Below are 17,986 nucleotides of genomic sequence, written 5' to 3' on the forward strand. Positions count from 1 at the left end.
GAGATAACTAAATGCTGTTAATGCTTAAGTCACTGTTGCCTGCAGACAATTGCATATGTAAATTGGTGCAATCTCTAAGGAATGTAACTTGGCAGTATATTTCTATTTTAAATGTGCGTACACTTCGACTCAATGATTCTACTTATTAGAATTTCTCCCACAGATACACTCACAAAGTGCTCACATAAGTCTATTTAAATACATTAATTACAGTATTATGTATATGACAATGTGGTTAGATTGATTATGGTGCATCCATAAAATGAAATGTATGCTGACTTTAAAAAGACTGGTGCAGCTCTATGTATACTGGTAAGAAATGATATTCTAGGTCTACTAAGTGGCAGAGTAAAATTAATAATAGTTGAAGCTGGATGATGAGTACATGGAGATTTGTTACACACCATGTTTTCCTGTAAATGTATTATGGAGATTTGAAATTTTCCAAAAAAAATAATGTAAAGGTAAGGGGAAGGAATAGTAGTATGAACAGTATGATATCATTTATGTGGGCTTTTTTGTTTTTCAGAGAAAATTTTCCAAATACATTTTTTGATAGAAACCCAAAACTTTATGGACAATAAAGCATAAATTTCATATACTTTTCATGGGTCCTATTCTTCTGCTTTTTTCCCAATTATTTAAAAATGTACAAACCATTCCTTCCTCACTGGCCATACCAAAACAGGTGGTAGCAGACCCACCCACATAGTTGGTGATCCCTACCTGGTGCGTGGGCTGGTTCTTAACTGAAAGCTTTGTTTTCAGAGCTGCTCTTTGCTATGCGGACAGGAATGGGCCTAGTTGCTGGCCCCTGGCTTCCTGGCCGCTGTCCTTACCAGCTGGGGTTCTGAGGAAAGTCACTAAGCTCCCTGGACCTCAGTTTCCTTTTTCCTGAAGCCCAAGGATATAATACCATCCTGAGGAAAATACCGCTTTGCCCGGGACACTCCCCTTTGTACAGGAAATAACGACTTGAGGATGGACTCCAGCGAGCGGCCTTAGGGACAGCTCCTCTTAACCAGGGGGCGCGTGCCTTCCGGGGGTACCACCCCGAGACCGCCTCCCTGGGCCCTGGAACCCGGGTTCCCCGCGTGCCAGGGCAGAGGTGGGGTGACAGCACAGCCCCGCTCCGAGTGGGACGCCGGGCGCACGGCAGGCCTTTCCCGCTAACCCAGGGCTTCCCAGGCGCCCGGGGCCGTCGGGTCCCGCCACCCAGCGGAGCGGGCTGCGGAGGTCTCGCCGCCGACGCGCCACGGGCCTGCGAGGGCGCCGCCGAGCCCCTCGCGGCCCAGAGGAGCCCCTCACAGCCACCCCGTCCCCTATAGGCCGATCCTGGCGCCACAGCCGCGCCGCGCCCCGGGCGGGACCTCGAGAATCTCCTGCCCCGCCGGCCGCTCCCGACCTTGCGGGCGGGACCCGACGGGGGGGCGCGTGGCTTCGGGGAAGCGGGTCCTTCCTCGAGGCCCCGGAGCGCGGCCGCGCGGCCCGACGCTGCCCGGCAGGGCGGGGCGGGAGCTGGCGCTGGGGCTGCACCGGGCAGTTGCGCAAGTTGTGCTCGGGCGGCTATAAGAGCAGCGGGCAGGCATGGAGCCCCTGAGGAATCGGAGGAATCGCGGCGCGAGCAGCTGCGAGGTAAGGCCCGGGGGCGCTCCGTTCTCCTTCTCCGTCCTTCTTTCTCGGCAGGCCACAGCACCGCACCCTAGCCTGGGCCCTGGGGAAACTGAGGCGGGCGTGGGTCAGGGCGATGGCTTGGTTCTGGACAGTAGTAGCCTTGCACCAGAGTTCGAAGCGGTGGGAAGGCAGCTGGGAGTCCGGGAGCATTGGATTCGGGGCTGGGGTTGTGCCGGTGCCCACGGGGCAGGGATCTGTACACCTGGAACCAGGAGACTGTCAGTGCCGCCAGCCCAGCCACAGAGATGGTTCGGAAATTGCCTTGAGCACATCCCCAAAGATCAGGGCACCCCGCCCCATCTGGAGGGGATAAAGTTGGGGGTGCAAGGGGTAGGAGAGTTCCACTTCTGAGGACCAGACTTGCTCTGTGGATAAGGATTTAGGCGTCATTTTCCAGCGCGGCTCCCCATCCCTTAATGCAAAAGGCTGTGTAAGGCAGAGGCCTAGCACCAGCATGATGATGGCCTAGAAATGTGGAGAAAAACTGCCAGGAACAACCCAAATCTCCCAAATTGTGCAGGGTCTCACCACATCTGGCCTCAAAGCCATGCAAATTGCCATTGACAGTGGATAACCTAAGGCTTCTCTGGGGCGACAGAACAGCGAGTCAGGGGAAAGGCCTGTCACTCACATGTTTCTCACTGTTACTACCTCTCTAGCCAAGACTGCCAAGTAGACACTGTTGGCTGGTGAGCCCCACGTGACACCTACCAGGCCCCCCTATAGCCTGCTTTCTCTCCTAGCTTGGTTTGATTTCACTGTGGTAGCCTTTACACACCATTTTCTATAGCTTAAAAATGGCACTTTGGAACAGGGACTCTTTAAGTACAGTTGGATCTGAGTGAGACACGTGGCCTGGTTGTCATTTGAGAATAGCAGCTTTGGAGACGATGAGATGATTATTTCTACTAAAAGGGTGGGTGGTCCTCAGGGGAAGTGGGGCAGACGGTAAGTACTTGAGGGCAACACCCAGGAACACAAGCTCAGTGACTCCCCTTTGTAGGAATTGACCTCAGTCATCTCTCAGGTTAGTTGAGTAGAGTTCTGAGGCTGGGACTGGTGGGAGGGACATTCCAAATCTCTGTCCCCGCAGGTGGTCTGCAGAACCACAGTCACCCCCATTCTAATGCCCTCAGGAGAGGGATGGCCGTACTGACCATTTCTCTCATTTAGTTTGGGGGAAGGAAAGAGAAACTGGGTGTTTTTAGGCTCTTTCCTCTGCAAGCAGTTGAGGACATTAGACTGAGGGGAACATTTCCATGTTGGCCAAAGGAGCATCCTTCTCATATTTTGTACATCTTATGCCCAAAATAACTCTTCTTGGTATTTGGGGGAAATATTTTCCTCCCCCCTGTTCCAGGAAATGGCTCCAAGCGCCAAGGACAGAGCCAGGGAGATTGCAATGAATTCCTGCCCGTCAGCCCCAGGCGGATGCCTCTAATGTCTTGAGTGGCCCATGCAGGGTGCGGAGGTGGCTACTTGGAGAGCTGTCCTCACAGAATCTGGACCATTGTCCCTGCTCCAGCCCAGATGCCCCCAGGGAACATGGGGGTCAGGGAAAGAGAAAGGGCTCCAGGAAAGTTGGGCCCTTGTGACGTGTGCATCCTCAAACAACATACATGTTACTTGAAGGCAAGTAGCGCCAAATTCTCCTGCAGTTGATCAGTGGGTCCCCACCAGGTAGGATTCCAGCAGCAGCTCTGTTCTTGCCTGACAGCCCAGAGCTTGAAATTCTTCTTTGTGCACACGGTTGTCTCAGAGAGACAGAGAGAGAGACTGTTTCTGCTTAAACCTGATGCCTGGGCCCTCAGAACCCTTTGCACTTATTCCATGTATGACAACAGATATGCTTTGCGTCTCAGCAAACTGCATTTTACAGTCTTTCCTGCTCACTTTGTTGACTCTCTGGAACTGAGTCCATGATTGGTGTCAATGTTGACATCTCACAGATTCCAAAGATGATCTTATCCCCACTTCTGTGCTCATTGCATTTGTACTTGGGGTGCCTCAGGGTGTCAAGAGGAAGCCACATATGAGGTAAAGGGAGCCAAGCAAGGGCCCCAGACAAGGGAGACCTGGACACTGAAGCATTTCCTGTCTTCATTTAGAAAGCTTCTGAGGAATTCCTTCTGTACAAATATGAATTCTAGGATGTGACTTTAATATGGGGGCAGGTGAACCATTGTAGAGGTGGGTTAACCTGGCTGGACAAGGAAGATGAGGGATGGAAAATAATTAATTCATTCAACAAATATTCATTGAGCACCTGCTCTAGGCCAGGCCCCTAGGAGATGTTGGAATAAGAGATTTATCTACCACTCCTGCACCCAGCAGACATTACTAATTGATCACAGCACCCTCTCCCTCTGAGTCTTGAAATTTCAGGTTCTCCTCCACACAGCTCTCTAGGGAGGTACTAAATATTGATCAGAATTGACCCAGGAATTGAAACCTATTTGTTTTCTCTGATGGGATCAGATCTAAGGATAGTTTCTGATGAACACAAAGACTATAACCCCCCCATAATCCATCTACCAGTTAAGTATGTTAACATGATTTCTCAAAAGAGGCTCTTGGCTGCAAGTAAGAAAAAACCACTCATGCTAGCTCAGTGTCTTTCAAACTGCATGTTGTAACCAACATTTACAAAACAGAACAGAGACTCTCAAGAGTGCATCAACCACAGTAAGGCTGAATTTTTTTTCTTGACACTTGTTTCTCTTGCATGTATGTATCCATATGTCTTCTAGATGAAAATATATATTCAGAAAGTTGAAACCTACTCAAGTGAGTGTATGTGGAAGAGTATCTCACAGTGGAGGTTCAGGACAGGGAGGGCCCGGGACCAACAAGTTCAGGAACCAGCAAGAAGGTCAGGAAGGAGCACAGGTGGTGACTGTAACCCCCTCTCAGTGACTGGATGGACCCTGGTCTCTCTCCACTACTCCATGCTCTTGAGGCTCACCGTGGCTACCCCAGGGCCCCCAAGCCCTCAACAGAGACAAACTGGGCTCTCCAAAGCCCTACTTTAAATTCCTGGGAAAGATGCTAATTGGCCCAGTCAGGGTTTGGAGGAGGAAGGGGACAAGGAAAGGGATGAGGAAAGTTTTCTGGGTCTCTTGCCTACCACTGGTCATGCAAACTTAGCTTCTGGGGCTTGTGTGTGTGTGTGTGTGTGTGCCCTGAGTAAGGCAGACCCCATGAGGTCCCTACACCTGGAATCTAGCCTGGGACATTTTTCTTCTCAGCCCCCCACCTCTACCCTCCCACCATACTGAATTCTTCCAAACCCACCAGGTCTTCCCCAACTCCACACTGTCCCCTTGGTTTGGAATACCCTGCTTGCCCTCATCCCCGTGGAGAGCTCCTGTCCTTCTGGTCTCAGTTCAAATACTGACTGCTTGGCCAAGGTGCCATAGTCTCCCCCTTTTCCTGTGCTCCTGCCTGAATAACCTTCACCAGGTTTTGTTAAAATGAGTTTTTTAAGCTTCTTTCTGTTCCTCTGAATTCTGAGTAACTTGAAAGACCAGGATCCAGTCTTCTCTGTCTCTCTTCCTTGTGCCCAAGTCCCTTCCAAATGGGAGTTACAGAGAAAGGAAGGAAGGATGAGAGGGAAGGGAGCCCACAGGAAGACCTTCTGCTAGGAAGGGCTTAGACGGTACAAAGCTTTTTCCTCATGGTTAACAGCAAATGCCCATTACCTGAATTCAATTCACACTAGCACACCGAAGATTACCACAGAGATGGGTGCAGAAAACCCAAAAGCTGGAGACAAAAAAGAAGAAAGAAAAGTGTCCTGGGTCCCTTGCTAACCTCTGGTCCTTTCAACCAGGAGATAGAGGAGTTTGAGTAGCTCAAGGTTAGCAGCCTCCACCAGCGAGTGCCTTCCGCCCACTGTCTTTGTCAGAAGGCTGTGGCCAACCTGACCTTGCCCTGCAAACCCTCTGGCCTGGATATAAAGGAGCACCCCCTCCCTTGACATGGAAGCCCCCACTGGGTCTACCTCATCCCCTAGGATAAGGAGGGAAGTGAGGGAGCTCCCATCTGGCAGCCACCAGCTTCTTAGGGAAGTAGGAGGACAGCTAGTCTGTGGAGAAGGCAGAAGTGAGGGGTGGGGGCTGCATAGAACTGCAAAGTGGGGACAGGATGGGGAGTCAGTTAAGGATGAGGAGAGATGGGGCCAGCGTGCCTCCTTGATTCCTTAACTGGAAATCCTGGTGACAATACTAGTGAGTATTGGGGCTGGCCACATGCCGGGCACAGAGCTAGCACTTCACACGTATTACCTCATTTCATCCACATAATGGCTACTGTGGGAATTACGATTTGTATCGTCCCCATTTTATAGCTAAGAAAACTGAGTCTCAGAGAAGTTAGACCAAGGTGCTACACACCAATTCAAACAGCTCTGCAGAACTCTAGAGCTCCTAATGTATGACTCCCTCCCGAGTTACCCAAGGTATTTTGTCTGCTTAAATATTCTTCTTTGCATAGTAGTGAATTATGTAGATTCTTAAACCAATCATTTAAGAGCACAGTTTTGTTCTTTAGTTTTATTTTGAACAAATAATAAATGTCACTAGTTGACAACATTAGACACCATGGTATACCACCCAGGCTTCCTGGGAGACCCACCAATCTTGAACCCCATACCTCCCTGCTCCTGAGTCCCACTTGCCTGTGTTTCCATGTCTCTTTCATCTCGGGACCTTGCCCACAGTGAGTGATCAGTAGCTGTCAACCATCAGATACATACCGAGTAACTATTATGTGTCAGGCCAAGCTCAGTGAAGTTGTAGTTGCTATCTTGAGTTATACCTCCCCTCCCCAGTCCCTAAACCCCACTTTTTTTTATTAAGGTATTATTGATATACACTGTTATGAAGGTTTCACATGAAACATCACTATGATTACTACATTCATCCATATTATCAAGTCCCCCCCATACCCCATTGTAGTCACTGTCCATCAGTGTAGTAAGATGCCACAGATTCATTATTTGCCTTCTCTGTGCTACACTGTCTTCCCCGTGACCCCCCCATACCATGTGTACTAAACATAATACCCCTCAGTCCCCTTCTCCCTCCCTCCCATAACCTTCCCCTGTGAGTCTGCTGCTGTTTTGTTACTTCAGTTTTGCTTTGTTGTTTTACTCCACAAATGAGGTAAATCATTTGGCACTTGTCTTTCTCCGCCTGGCTTATTTCACTGAGCATAATATCTTCCAGCTCCATCCATGTTGTTGCAAATGGTAGGATTTGTTTCTTTCTTATGGCTGAATAGTATTCCATTGTGTATATGTACCACCTCTTCTTTATTCATTCATCTACTGATGGACACTTAGGTTGCTTCCATATCTTGGTTATTGTAAATAGTGCTGCGATAAACATAGGGGTGCATCTGTCTTTTTGAATCTGAGAAGTTGTATTCTTGGGTATATTCCAAGGAGTGGGATTCTGGGGTCAAATGGTATTTCTGTTTTTAGTTTTTTGAGGAACCTCCATATTGCTTTCCACGATGGTTGAACTAGCTTACATTCCCACCAGCAGTGTAGGAGGGTTCCCCTTTCTCTGCATCCTTGCCAAAATTTGTTGTTCTTAGTCTTTTCGATGCTGGCCATCCTTACTGGTGTGAGGTGATATCTCATTGTGGCTTTAATTTGCATTTCCCTGATAATTAGTGATGTGGAGTATCTTTTCATGTGCCTGTTGGCCATCTGAATTTCTTCTTTGGAGAAGTGTTTCTTCACTTCCTCTGCCCACTTTTTTTTTTTTCATCTTAACTTTTTTGTGTGTGTATCATTAATCTACCATTACATGAAGAACATTATGTTTACTAGGCTCCCCCCTTCACCAAGTCCCTCCTACATACCCTTTCACAGTCACTGTCCATCAGCATAGTAAGATGCTGTAAAATCACTACTTGTCTTCTTTGTGTTGTAGAGCTCGCCCCGTACGCCCCCCCACATTATACATGCTAATCGTAATGCCCCCTTTCTTTTTCCCTGCCCTTATCCCTCCCTTCCCACCCATCCTCCCCAGTCCCTTTCCCTTTGGTAGCTGTTAGTCCATTCTTGGGTTCTGTGACTCTGCTGCTGTTTTGTTCCTTCAGTTTTTCTTTGTTCTTATACTCCACATATGAGTGAAATCATTTGGTACTTGTCTTTCTCTGCCTGGCTTATTTCACTGAGCATAATACCCTCTAGCTCCAACCATGTTGTTGCAAATGGTAGGATTTGTTTTCTTCTTATGGCTGAATAATATTCCATTGTGTATATGTACCACATCTTCTTTATCCATTCATCTACTGATGGACACTTAGGTTGCTTCCATTTCTTGGCTATTGTAAATAGTGAGGCGATAAACATAGGGGTGCATCTGTCTTTTTCAAACTGGTCTTCCCACTTTTTAATTGGGTCATTTGCTTTTTGGGTGTTGAGGCATGCGAGTTCTTTACATATTTTGGATGTTAACCCCTTGTCGGCTATGTCATTTACAAATATATTCTCTCATACTGTAGGATGCCTTTTTGTTCTGTTGATGGTGTCCTTTGCTGTACAGAAGCTTTTTAGTTTGATGTAGTCCCATGTGTTCATTTTTGCTTTTGTTTCCCTTGCTTAAGAACATGTGTTCAGGATGAAGTTGCTCACGTTTATATTCAGGAGATTTTTGCCTATGTTGTCTTCTAAGAGTTTTATGGCTTCATGACTTACATTCAGGTCTTTGATCCATTTTGAGTTTACTTTTGTGTATGGGGTTAAACAATAATCCAGTTTTATTCTCTTGCCTGTAGCTGTCCAGTTTTGCCAACACCAGTTGTTGAAGAGGCTGTTGTTTCCCCATTGTTTGTCCATAGCTCCTCTATCATCTATTAATTGACCATATATGGTTGGGTTTATATCTGGGCTCTCTAGTCTGTTCAATTGGTCTGTGGGTCTTTTCTTGTTCCAGTACCAAATTGTCTTGATTACTGTGGCTTTGTAGTAGAGCTTGATTCCCCCAGCTTTATTCTTCCTTGTCAGGATTCCTTTGGCTATTCGGGGTCTTTTGTGGTTCCATATGAATTTTAGAACAATTTTCTCTAGTTCATTGAAGAATGCTGTTGGTATTTTGATTGAATCTGTAGATTGCTGTAGGCAGGATGGCCATTTTGACAATATTAATTCTTCCTATCCATGAGCACAGGATGTGTTCCCATTTATTGGTATCTTCTTTTAATTTCTCTCATGAGTGTCTTGTAGTTTTCAGGGTATAGGTCTTTCACTTCCTTGGTTAGGTTTATTCCTAGGTATTTTATTCTTTTTGATGCAGTTGTGAATGGAATGTTTTTCCTGATTTCTCTTTCTGCTAGTTCATCATTAGTGTATAGGAATGCAACAGATTTCTGTGTATTAATTTTTTTATCCTGCAACTTTGCCAAATTCAGATATTAGATCTAGTAGTTTTGGAGTGGATTCTTTAGGGCCTAAACCCCACTCTTATCAGCCATTCCCTCAACCTTCTCTGACCATGGTTGGCCCTGACCCTAACCCCCAGGTACTGACACTCAGGTGTACCAAGGAGGACTTAATGTCCACTCTTTCCTGATGCCCATGTCCAGGTGTATAAATTAGTTAGCATTAGTTTGGCTGTATTTAGAAGAGATCCAAAATAACAGTGGCTTAACCAAGACAGAGGTTATGTCTCTCTCTCTCACACACACACACACAGCATAAGTCCAGAGACAAGCTGTCCAAGGCCAGTATGTAACCAGCTCCACGAAGTCCTCGGGCACCCAGCCTCCTCCACCTCCCTGGTCCGCCATTCATAAAGTGTGGCCTCATCCTTGTGATCCAAGGCGACACAATTCAGGCATTGGGATGAAGGGATGAAAAAGGAAGAGGCAAAGGCACGCGATACAGGAGCTACCACAAGGCACTTGTGCTTCTACTTAACTGGCCAGAATTTATTCCCACAGCCATACCTAGTTGGAAGAAGCTGGAAAACGTAGTATTTATTTTGGAGGGCCACATCGCTGCCTAAACTTGGATGTTCTGTTACTTGGGAAGAAGGGAAGACCAGATATTGGGAACAACTAGCAGCCTCTACTAAAAGGGTTAGATGTGTTGATGTGTTTGTGTGTGTGCACACGTATGATGCATGTGATGTGTGTGAGCCTGTGTGTGTGTGTTTAGTGTGCTGGTGGGCCAGGTTCTGCCTATCACTTTGATCTCAGATGGACCTGTTAGTTTTTTCCACAGCCTCCCATGGAGCTTCCCTAAACTTAGCAGCATCTTCTCAATTCCATATTTCAAGGAACTGTAATTTATTCTCAGCATCCACTAAAGCATATTATCAGTGGTGATGGAGGGGGCTTATAAAACTGTTTTCCCATTCAGGTATTACAGGTGGCCATTATGTGAGAGCATCTATGACCAGAATTAATCTGGTAAAAAATTCTCTTGGGAAGGAGGGTGTCATTGACACAAAAATGCTGGAAAAGGGTACCACTCAGTCTTGTGCCACGGGGGAAAGATCCAGAAATATCAGGCACCCTATTGATATGTCCAGGAGAGGCAATTGGCCAAATAGTAGATTCAGGGCTGCCTACAGGTAGCATTGCTCAAGCATTTCACACCCTGCTCAGTAATTAAACAATTCAAAAAAAGCTGGCATTTACTCCCTCACCTCCTTTGGTACACCCAACAGGCAGGGACTTTCCTGGTCCATCTTGTTTACCCTTTTGAGCCAGGTGGTATCTTAGTTCTAGTACCTTAGTTCCATTTTACAGGTGGCAATGGATACTTTAGGGAAGTTACGTTTGCCCAGAGACACACAGCAAAGGGCAGGGCCCACTGCTGAAGCCTCCAGTCTAAGTTCTATGCTTTCTTTCCACTTTACTACCCAGGGTTTCATGACATCATAGTGGGGAGTTAGCACTATTTAACTCCATTCCACAAACATTTGGTGGAAATGTTTATTCAGGTAATAAGTAGTTAATTGAGGGAGTTTTAACTTTTTAAGAGAGAAAATAAGCACAAAAACACCTGAATGCTTCCTCCCCAGTTGCTTAGTATTTTTCATATTTGAAGTCGATGTGGAGTTACAATCCCATAGCTTCATCCTAGAGCAGGGTAATTGTTCCCAAGTACCATGGTCTCAGGAGGTGTCTTGGTTGGACAGTAGAGTGGTTTGTAATTTGGGCTTTTCCTTAAAGGCTGGGGAAACTGTGGGGGTGGGAGAGTAGGAAGCATGCCAGCCTTTCTGGATTACATGGAATCAGGCTCCACCACTGAACTGTTTGACTTTGGACAAGTTGATGTGTCTTTGGAGCCTCATTTTTCCCCTCTACAAAATTCAGGTAAAAAACATACCTTTGATTAAGCATTATAAATAATATATAAACAGGTTGTATATTTCTATTACATTAAATATGAATATGAATATGAATTATACTCATATTGCCACCTATGGACAGAGAACGTATTGCAGTAGTCCCTGCCTTTATCCACGGTTTTGCTTCCCATGGTTTCAGTAACTGGAGGTCAGCTGAGGTTCAGAAGCAGATGATCCTTCTGATGTATAGCCAGAAGGTCAGTGGTAGCCTAACACCATGTCACAATGCCTACATCACCCACTTCACTTCATCTTATCACATAGGCATTTTATCCTCTCTCATCATAAGAAAAAGAGTTGGTACAATGAGATATTTTGAGAGGGAGAGAAACCACACTCACATAACTTTTATTATAGTATCTTATAATTGCTCTTATTTTATTATTGTTGTTGTGAGTCTCTTAGTGAGTCTCTAATTTACAAGTTAAACTTTATCATAGGTATGTGTGTATAAGAAAAAACAGTATATATAGGATTCAGTACCAACCAAGGTTAGTAATTCAGGCATTCACTGGGGGTCTTGGACTGTATCCTCTGGTTAAGGGAGAGGGAGTACTCTGTTTTTATTGAGACCCAGATGACGCAGAACAAAAAAAATCAGAGAGACACAAAAAAACTTTTTTGCTATCTCCAGAACCTTCGTGCTAATATTTACTTACATTTGATTATTACTTCAGGCTCATCCACACATACTTGGCATGGATCATTGGCCACAGACTTGCATACATTTAACTTTATTGTCTTTTGCCTCATGTATCTCATTAAAACTTTGCAGCTCACTCAAGGATCTGCATATTATTAGTGTTAGAATTCATGATTCCATGACTTTGAAAGTTTCAAACATTCTGGCTGAACATGTTATATATTCTCACTTGTCTCCATGCCTTTGCACTAGCTGCTTTCTTGACCATTTATGGCAACATCTGTCTACTCTTACTAACCCCTACTTGGTCTTTAATACCCAGCTCAGCTGACACCTCTTTCATGGAGTCCCCTGTGTACTCCCTTGATATCTCATACTTGTCATTCATGCAAAGGTCTTTATTCCTGTATTGGAATGGCCTGTTTACCCGTTTCTCTCTTTTATTAAACTGTAAGCAACTTGAGAGCAGAGAACATCCATTGTTTGCTGTTGTATCCTTGGTGCCTAGCACTGCATCTGACATATTATCAGACCTTCCATAAGTGTCCTTTGGATTCAGGCTCCCAGTGGGAGAGAAAGGAAGTAATAAAGCCAGCGATAAATGCCATCAGGGAGGTGTCAGCAGGTCGCTGTGAGAGAGTAATGGAGAGGACGAGTAACATAATCTCTAATAATAGGGTAGTAATAGAGTACATTTCACAACACCTTTAAAGCCCTTTCATATGCATTATCTAATTTGATCCTCATAAAAGCTTGGAGATACGTATATTGAGGGGATGAAGATGGAGTTCTTGGCGGTTATGTGACATGCCTAAAGTCAGGCAGCTAGTAAATGGCTGAATTCAAACCAGACCTTAAAAGCCATTCTCTTCCTTGAAGCACACAGTGAAGCCATGTCATCAGCACCACGTCCGTTTGCTCATGCCCTGGCTTACAGCTCTGTGGCCCACCCCACACCTCATCAGGGTGTTATTGATCAGACCTTGCCTCTCCCCACAGGAATTCATTTCATTAATGTATTTCTAGATAGCAAATTGTCTTTGACTCTGCAGAGATCATAGCCATGGCAGAAAGCAAATCTCATTTTTATCTACATCAGATAATATGGCTGGTAACAGGACACATGGGTGTTTCTGGGATATGGCAACTTGCAATATGTGGTTCCTTCTGTTTTCAGGCACAAGAAGACCATCCTGGGAAGGAAGATGCATTGTGGACCCCTGTGGCAATTCCTGTGGCTTTGGCCCTATCTCTCCTACATTGAAACTGTACCCATCCAAAAAGTCCAGGATGACACCAAAACCCTCATCAAGACAATTGTCACCAGGATCAGTGACATTTCACACACGGTAGAGTGGGTCTGGGGAGACAGCAAAGAACTGTGGCCAGCCCACAGGGAAACTGGGACCTCGGAGGTAGCTGGGGCCCGTGCAGGGAAGCGTAGGGGTCATGAGGGCCTGACGTCTCTCTGAAGCACAAAGAGCTGCTTTTTCTCTCCTCTCCCCTCCGTCTCCTGCCTCCTTTCTCTCCTTCCTCCTTGAATGGAATCCCAGTGCCCAGGACCAGAGGGAGCCTTAAGGTCCTTGTGTTCCATTGGCAGGTAGCCAGACCTCCAGCAGCTCCCCTCTAGCCTCTGCCACATCCTTAGGATGTGTTGGGGAAGACTGTTTGTTCTCCCATTACTGCTAGTCCTACCTGTCAAGACCACACAAAAGAGCAAGTCTGCCCTCTTCCATGTACAGTCCTCTCCGTATCTGCAAACAGCTACCAATGTCCCCTGGGTCTTTTCTCTGGGGTCCGAGCCTAGAACTTCAGCCATGTCCAGATGAGTTCTGTGTTTGAAATTAGGAAGACTAAGAGTGGATCTTCACACTTCTGTTCTCTAACTATAAAATCTTAAGCTAGTTCCTCAATGTCTTTAAGCCTTGATTTCACCATCTGGATAACAGGACTGTCACACAGTCTTCACAAGGTCGTCACAAGATTAGATTAGACAAAGCAAGTGCCCCTGCCTGCTGCAGAACTGGGCAGTGTGTCCTCTTTAAAGGTTGTAAGCTGTGGTATTTGGTAAACCCTGGCCTTAAAAGCCTACTTGTTCTCCCTACATGGAGCAATCTGGAGATGTCTACATCTCTGCACTGCAGATGTTTGACAGCTTGGGCAGCAGGGCCAATTTAGGTGGTTAGAAGCAGGGACAGCTCAGAACTAGACTCTGAGCATTTTGTAGAGAGAAACCCTTAAGTCACCTTGCTTTCAAACTAGTCATTTGACAAAGCTGCTCATAATAGATCCAGAGCATCCCAGCTGGCATGGTGCAGGAGGCACTCGGGAAGGGGGAGAACCCCTCCTGGTAAGCAGTTACTGGAGCAGAGGAGTGAGGGGCGGGCGCTCCCTGAGGATATGGCCTTACTCCCGAAGTGGGTGAGACTCATGGATAACCTGACTGGGAGGGAGAAACACACTGGGGGTGGAAGGGAAGGAGGATGGCTGGGGAGGGGGTACTTATGGAGGACCTCACTGCCTGGGGAAGGGACTTCACTCAGCAAGAAATAGGGCACTGAGGCTGGTTCTATAGCAGAGGCCATTTGGAGGAGGGAATGATCTGCAAAGGTTGGTCTGGAAGTGGAGGGCAGGGAGGTCTGGGAAGGATAGGAGACCAGCTTAGAAGCTGGGCAACCTCCTGGGCACAAGAAATAAGGGCCCAGGCCAGGATGTTGCAGAGGAAAAAGGAGGCAACCAAGAGAACAAACCTCCACTCCCGAGGCCAAGGCGGAACTGACTTCTCTCCCTCTCCTTCCTGCACAGCAGTTGGTTTCCTCCAAACAGCGTGTCACCGGTTTGGACTTCATTCCTGGGCTCCACCCTGTCCTGAGTTTGTCCAAGATGGACCAGACATTGGCAGTCTACCAACAGATCCTCACCCGTCTGCCTTCCAGAAATGTGATCCAAATATCTAATGACCTGGAGAACCTCCGGGACCTTCTCCACCTGATGGCCTTCTCCAAGAGCTGTCCTTTGCCCAGGGCCAGGGGCCTGGGGACCTTGGAGAACCTGGGTGGCATCCTGGAAGCTTCACTCTACTCCACAGAGGTGGTGGCCCTGAGCAGGCTGCAGGCGTCACTGCAGGACATGCTGCGGCAGCTGGACCTCAGCCCTGGGTGCTGAAGCCTTGGGGCCTCTCTTCCCAAAGTGTCTCCATGAGAAGAGAGCCTGTGTGAATACCGTTTATTGGGCTCCCGCCCACCTCTCTCACTCCTCTAAGCCACTCTTCCGGAGGCAGAAGACTCCAAGGCACAAAGCTGAGGATAGAAGGCCATGATTCCTCACTCACCAGAAAGGGGGAAAGGGGACCCCTCCAGCAGCAGTGGACTGGATGCGGAGCTCTCACAAGTCTCCTCTCATCCAGCTCCCCTTACTGTGTGCTTCCGAGTGCCCCTGGAGTGACTTCAGGGGGCAGGTCACAGGCCTTTGGATGACCAAGCAAAGCTCCACCTGGGAATTCTGGGGAATACCATGAAGGCTAAACTCACACACAGCTGGAAACTCCCAAGCAATACAAGTTGGAAGCACTTATTTATTTATTATGCATTTTATCCTAGATGGATTTGAAGCAAAACATCAGCTTTTCCAGGCTCTTCGAGGTCCTTGCATTCCAGATGGCAGTTGAGGTCAGGGTTAGGCATTCTGGGGTGCAATTTCCAATCCCATTGATGGGCCTGGCAGAGGCAAACCTGTTTTGAGTGACTTGAGGCCTCTCAAGTTCATTTTCTAGTAACTGGCTTTGTTTCTACTGTGACTGGTTTTAAATTACAGTGTCTGCAATGTCATTGTCCTGAGCAGATCACCGAGGGCCAGGCATTTTTTTTTTTAAGATGAATTTTGTCAAGTGGAATATATAGCTGTGTGCATCTGGGAGTGGGAGGGGGAAGGATCCAGATGCAGTTTCTGAATAACATTCCTGTGATGGGCTCTTTGGATGGGGTGGAGTCATTTTCTCATCTTCTACAACCACTTAGTGTGGTTTTCGCAAAAACAACAAAGGAGATGACTCTTTCAGAGGGGCTGCAGGTTTGGCCAGCTGCCCATGGAGGGAGTGGGCATAAGACTGTGTGTTGGAGAAACGGTGAGCTCTGGCCTTCTCTGACTGCCAGAGAGAGAGGTCGTTCCTATCGGGGAGCAAGGGGCCCACACAGGGGCAATGACCCTCTGAGCAGAGGTCCTCAGCTGTGGCCCCAGAATGGTCTGAGAGTCGATCCCACCCTGGGTTTATAACACAGCACTGTCCCTCCTTGGAATTTGCATGCCGAATGGTGGTTCTCATCTGACTGGCTCACCAGAAGCAAGGCCATGTTTCCCACCCATTCAGGGAGGATTTTTATTCCAGTGGAAGGTGAAATCCATGGGAGGGTTGTGGGCTTTAGCAGATGGTCCCAAGACCTGGGCCAGCACTGCTGAGTGAGTCCCAGGACCCCAGGCCAGGCCACCAGGAGTGCCTTTCTCATTAGAGGTCATGTTCAATAGCATGAACAAGAAGGCTCAGGTTTTCCATTCCGCCCCTGTGATGCAGGCCTCCTACCCCAGGAGGTGGATCTGATCAAGGAAATTTGAATCAAAACAATCAGCCTTAGGACTGAGCACCTACTTTGTGCTCAGCCCTGATTGGTGCTGTGGGCTAGAGCTCACCAAGTAACATTAAAATCCAGGCCTGCCCTCAGGGACCTTGCATTCCAGATGGCAAAAACCCCGCACACCCTCATGCCGAGGCTGGCTTTTCACCAGGGCAACCAAGCAGCTGAAGCACAGTGCTGACCCAGCCGGTGGGGAGTGCTGGGCTGCCCATGGCAGTGCCCAGGGGCCCACAGGCTCACCCTCCTTGCTCTTGGTAGCATTTTTACCTTTTCAGGGCACATCAGCATCTGTTATTGTGTAGCCACATCTCTTTGAAGCAGGATAGCTGAGAACTTAAAAATAAGAAAATACCCAAGACTGTGACAGCAGACAGGCTGCAGGGCCGGGACTAGAACTCACATCCTCCGGCCCCCAGAGTGTCCCTTGAGCCAGATGATGTTCTCTGGAGGTGCAAATAGGGTTGAGCAGGGGAATCCAGGAGTGCTAGCTGGAAAGGAGGAATTTTGAGGCCCATTTTGCGGGTGAGGGATATGAATTGCCTGGAGGGAAGAGGCTGCTTCGTTTGAAGCTTTGGTGTGTGGAGATGCCAAGTGTGAGCAGCCAGCTGTGAAGAAAGGCGGAGAAAGGAAAGACGGGGGAAAGGGGACATGTTGAAGATGCCTTCAGGGGCAAAGAAGTTCGACGTTGGAAGGTACAAGTCAAATGTTCTAGAGCAGAGACTCAGGAGAGGGACTGAATAAGACCCGCTCTGGATAGTAGGACCTAGACAATCATGGCCACCAAGTCAGGCTGGGATGTTTTAAGCCTTTCACTCACCAAAACCTGGCACCGTGGCTCATTCTCAGTGTGAAACTTCCAAATGTAAATGATTGTCTTTTTTTATAACTCAAAAAAAAAATTGCTGTCAAAAAATGTCCAAATAAATTACCTTTACCCCCTGGTCTTCGCTGTCTGTCACCTTTTGTGGAGGGGCTTCGGAAGGGCTGTTTGTGGGCTACAGGGCAAGGCCTGGCTGGCCTCGCTCCATCCCTGGGGTCAGCTCTGCCTGGGTTTGGCCACAGCCAGCCACCAGTTATTCAGGCCAAAGGATTCCCCCAGAGCACAGAGCTGGCAAAGGAGCGCATTCTGCACCAGAGCCAGTGTGGGTCTGCAGATCAGCTGTGAGAAGCAGCACATTATTTAAAAAACCAACAAAAGAACCACCACCACAACAAAACCCTGAGCAAACAAACACAAACATGCAGCCCACTAACAGACCCACCCAGGCGCACAGACTCACAAAGACAGGACTTTTCGTGTAGCGGGCACAGAGCCACAGCCAGTCATTTCTGCAGACAGCGAGGACCTGATGGTTCCAACCCAAGTCCAGGGAGAATTCGGGAGGCTGGCCCATCAACGCCATTCACTTCCACGGGTGATTTCAGGGACCTTCCCAAAAAAAGCGGGTGGTCACTCTGAGGATGAAATGGGATGACAGCCCAGCACAATGCCTGGTTTGCGGCAGATTTAAGTGAACCTTCTTCCCTTCACATTACAATTAGCAACAGGCTTTAAATGTCAGTGATCCAGGCCCAGGGAAAACAGAAGGGCAAAACCTCAAGTATAAATGATAGTTGCCCGTCCTTTCCTGAGTCCTCATTTAGGTCGGGGAGGAAGGGGGAAAACT

At 47.5% G+C, this 17,986-nt stretch overlaps 1 protein-coding gene across 2 annotated transcripts; it reads left to right on the forward strand.

Annotated features, from left to right (window-relative positions):
* The first annotated feature begins 1,346 nt into the window (after positions 1–1,346).
* On the forward strand, positions 1,347–17,261 carry LEP (leptin). 2 transcript variants are annotated; one of them, XM_036909104.2, is made up of 3 exons: positions 1,347–1,635; positions 12,869–13,040; positions 14,497–17,261. In XM_036909104.2, exons 2-3 carry the CDS (start codon positions 12,897–12,899, stop codon positions 14,854–14,856), a joined length of 504 nt encoding a protein of 167 aa, XP_036764999.1. In that variant the 5' UTR covers positions 1,347–1,635; positions 12,869–12,896; the 3' UTR covers positions 14,857–17,261. The 2 variants fall into 2 exon arrangements, with proteins under 2 accessions (XP_036764999.1, XP_036765001.1); XM_036909106.2 differs by having other exon boundaries at positions 14,500–17,261.
* The last annotated feature ends 725 nt before the right edge of the window (positions 17,262–17,986 follow it).

The sequence above is a fragment of the Manis pentadactyla genome, chromosome 7 (assembly GCF_030020395.1).
Source record: "Manis pentadactyla isolate mManPen7 chromosome 7, mManPen7.hap1, whole genome shotgun sequence".
Taxonomy (NCBI): Eukaryota; Metazoa; Chordata; class Mammalia; order Pholidota; family Manidae; genus Manis; species Manis pentadactyla.

Bases quoted from the DNA above. Each gene is read 5' to 3' on its own strand.
- LEP (XM_036909104.2), top strand. From the start codon at position 12,897: ATGCATTGTGGACCCCTGTGGCAATTCCTGTGGCTTTGGCCCTATCTC. The intron at 13,041-14,496 runs GTAGAGTGGGTC...CTTCCTGCACAG, and splicing joins TCAGTGACATTTCACACACG to CAGTTGGTTTCCTCCAAACA.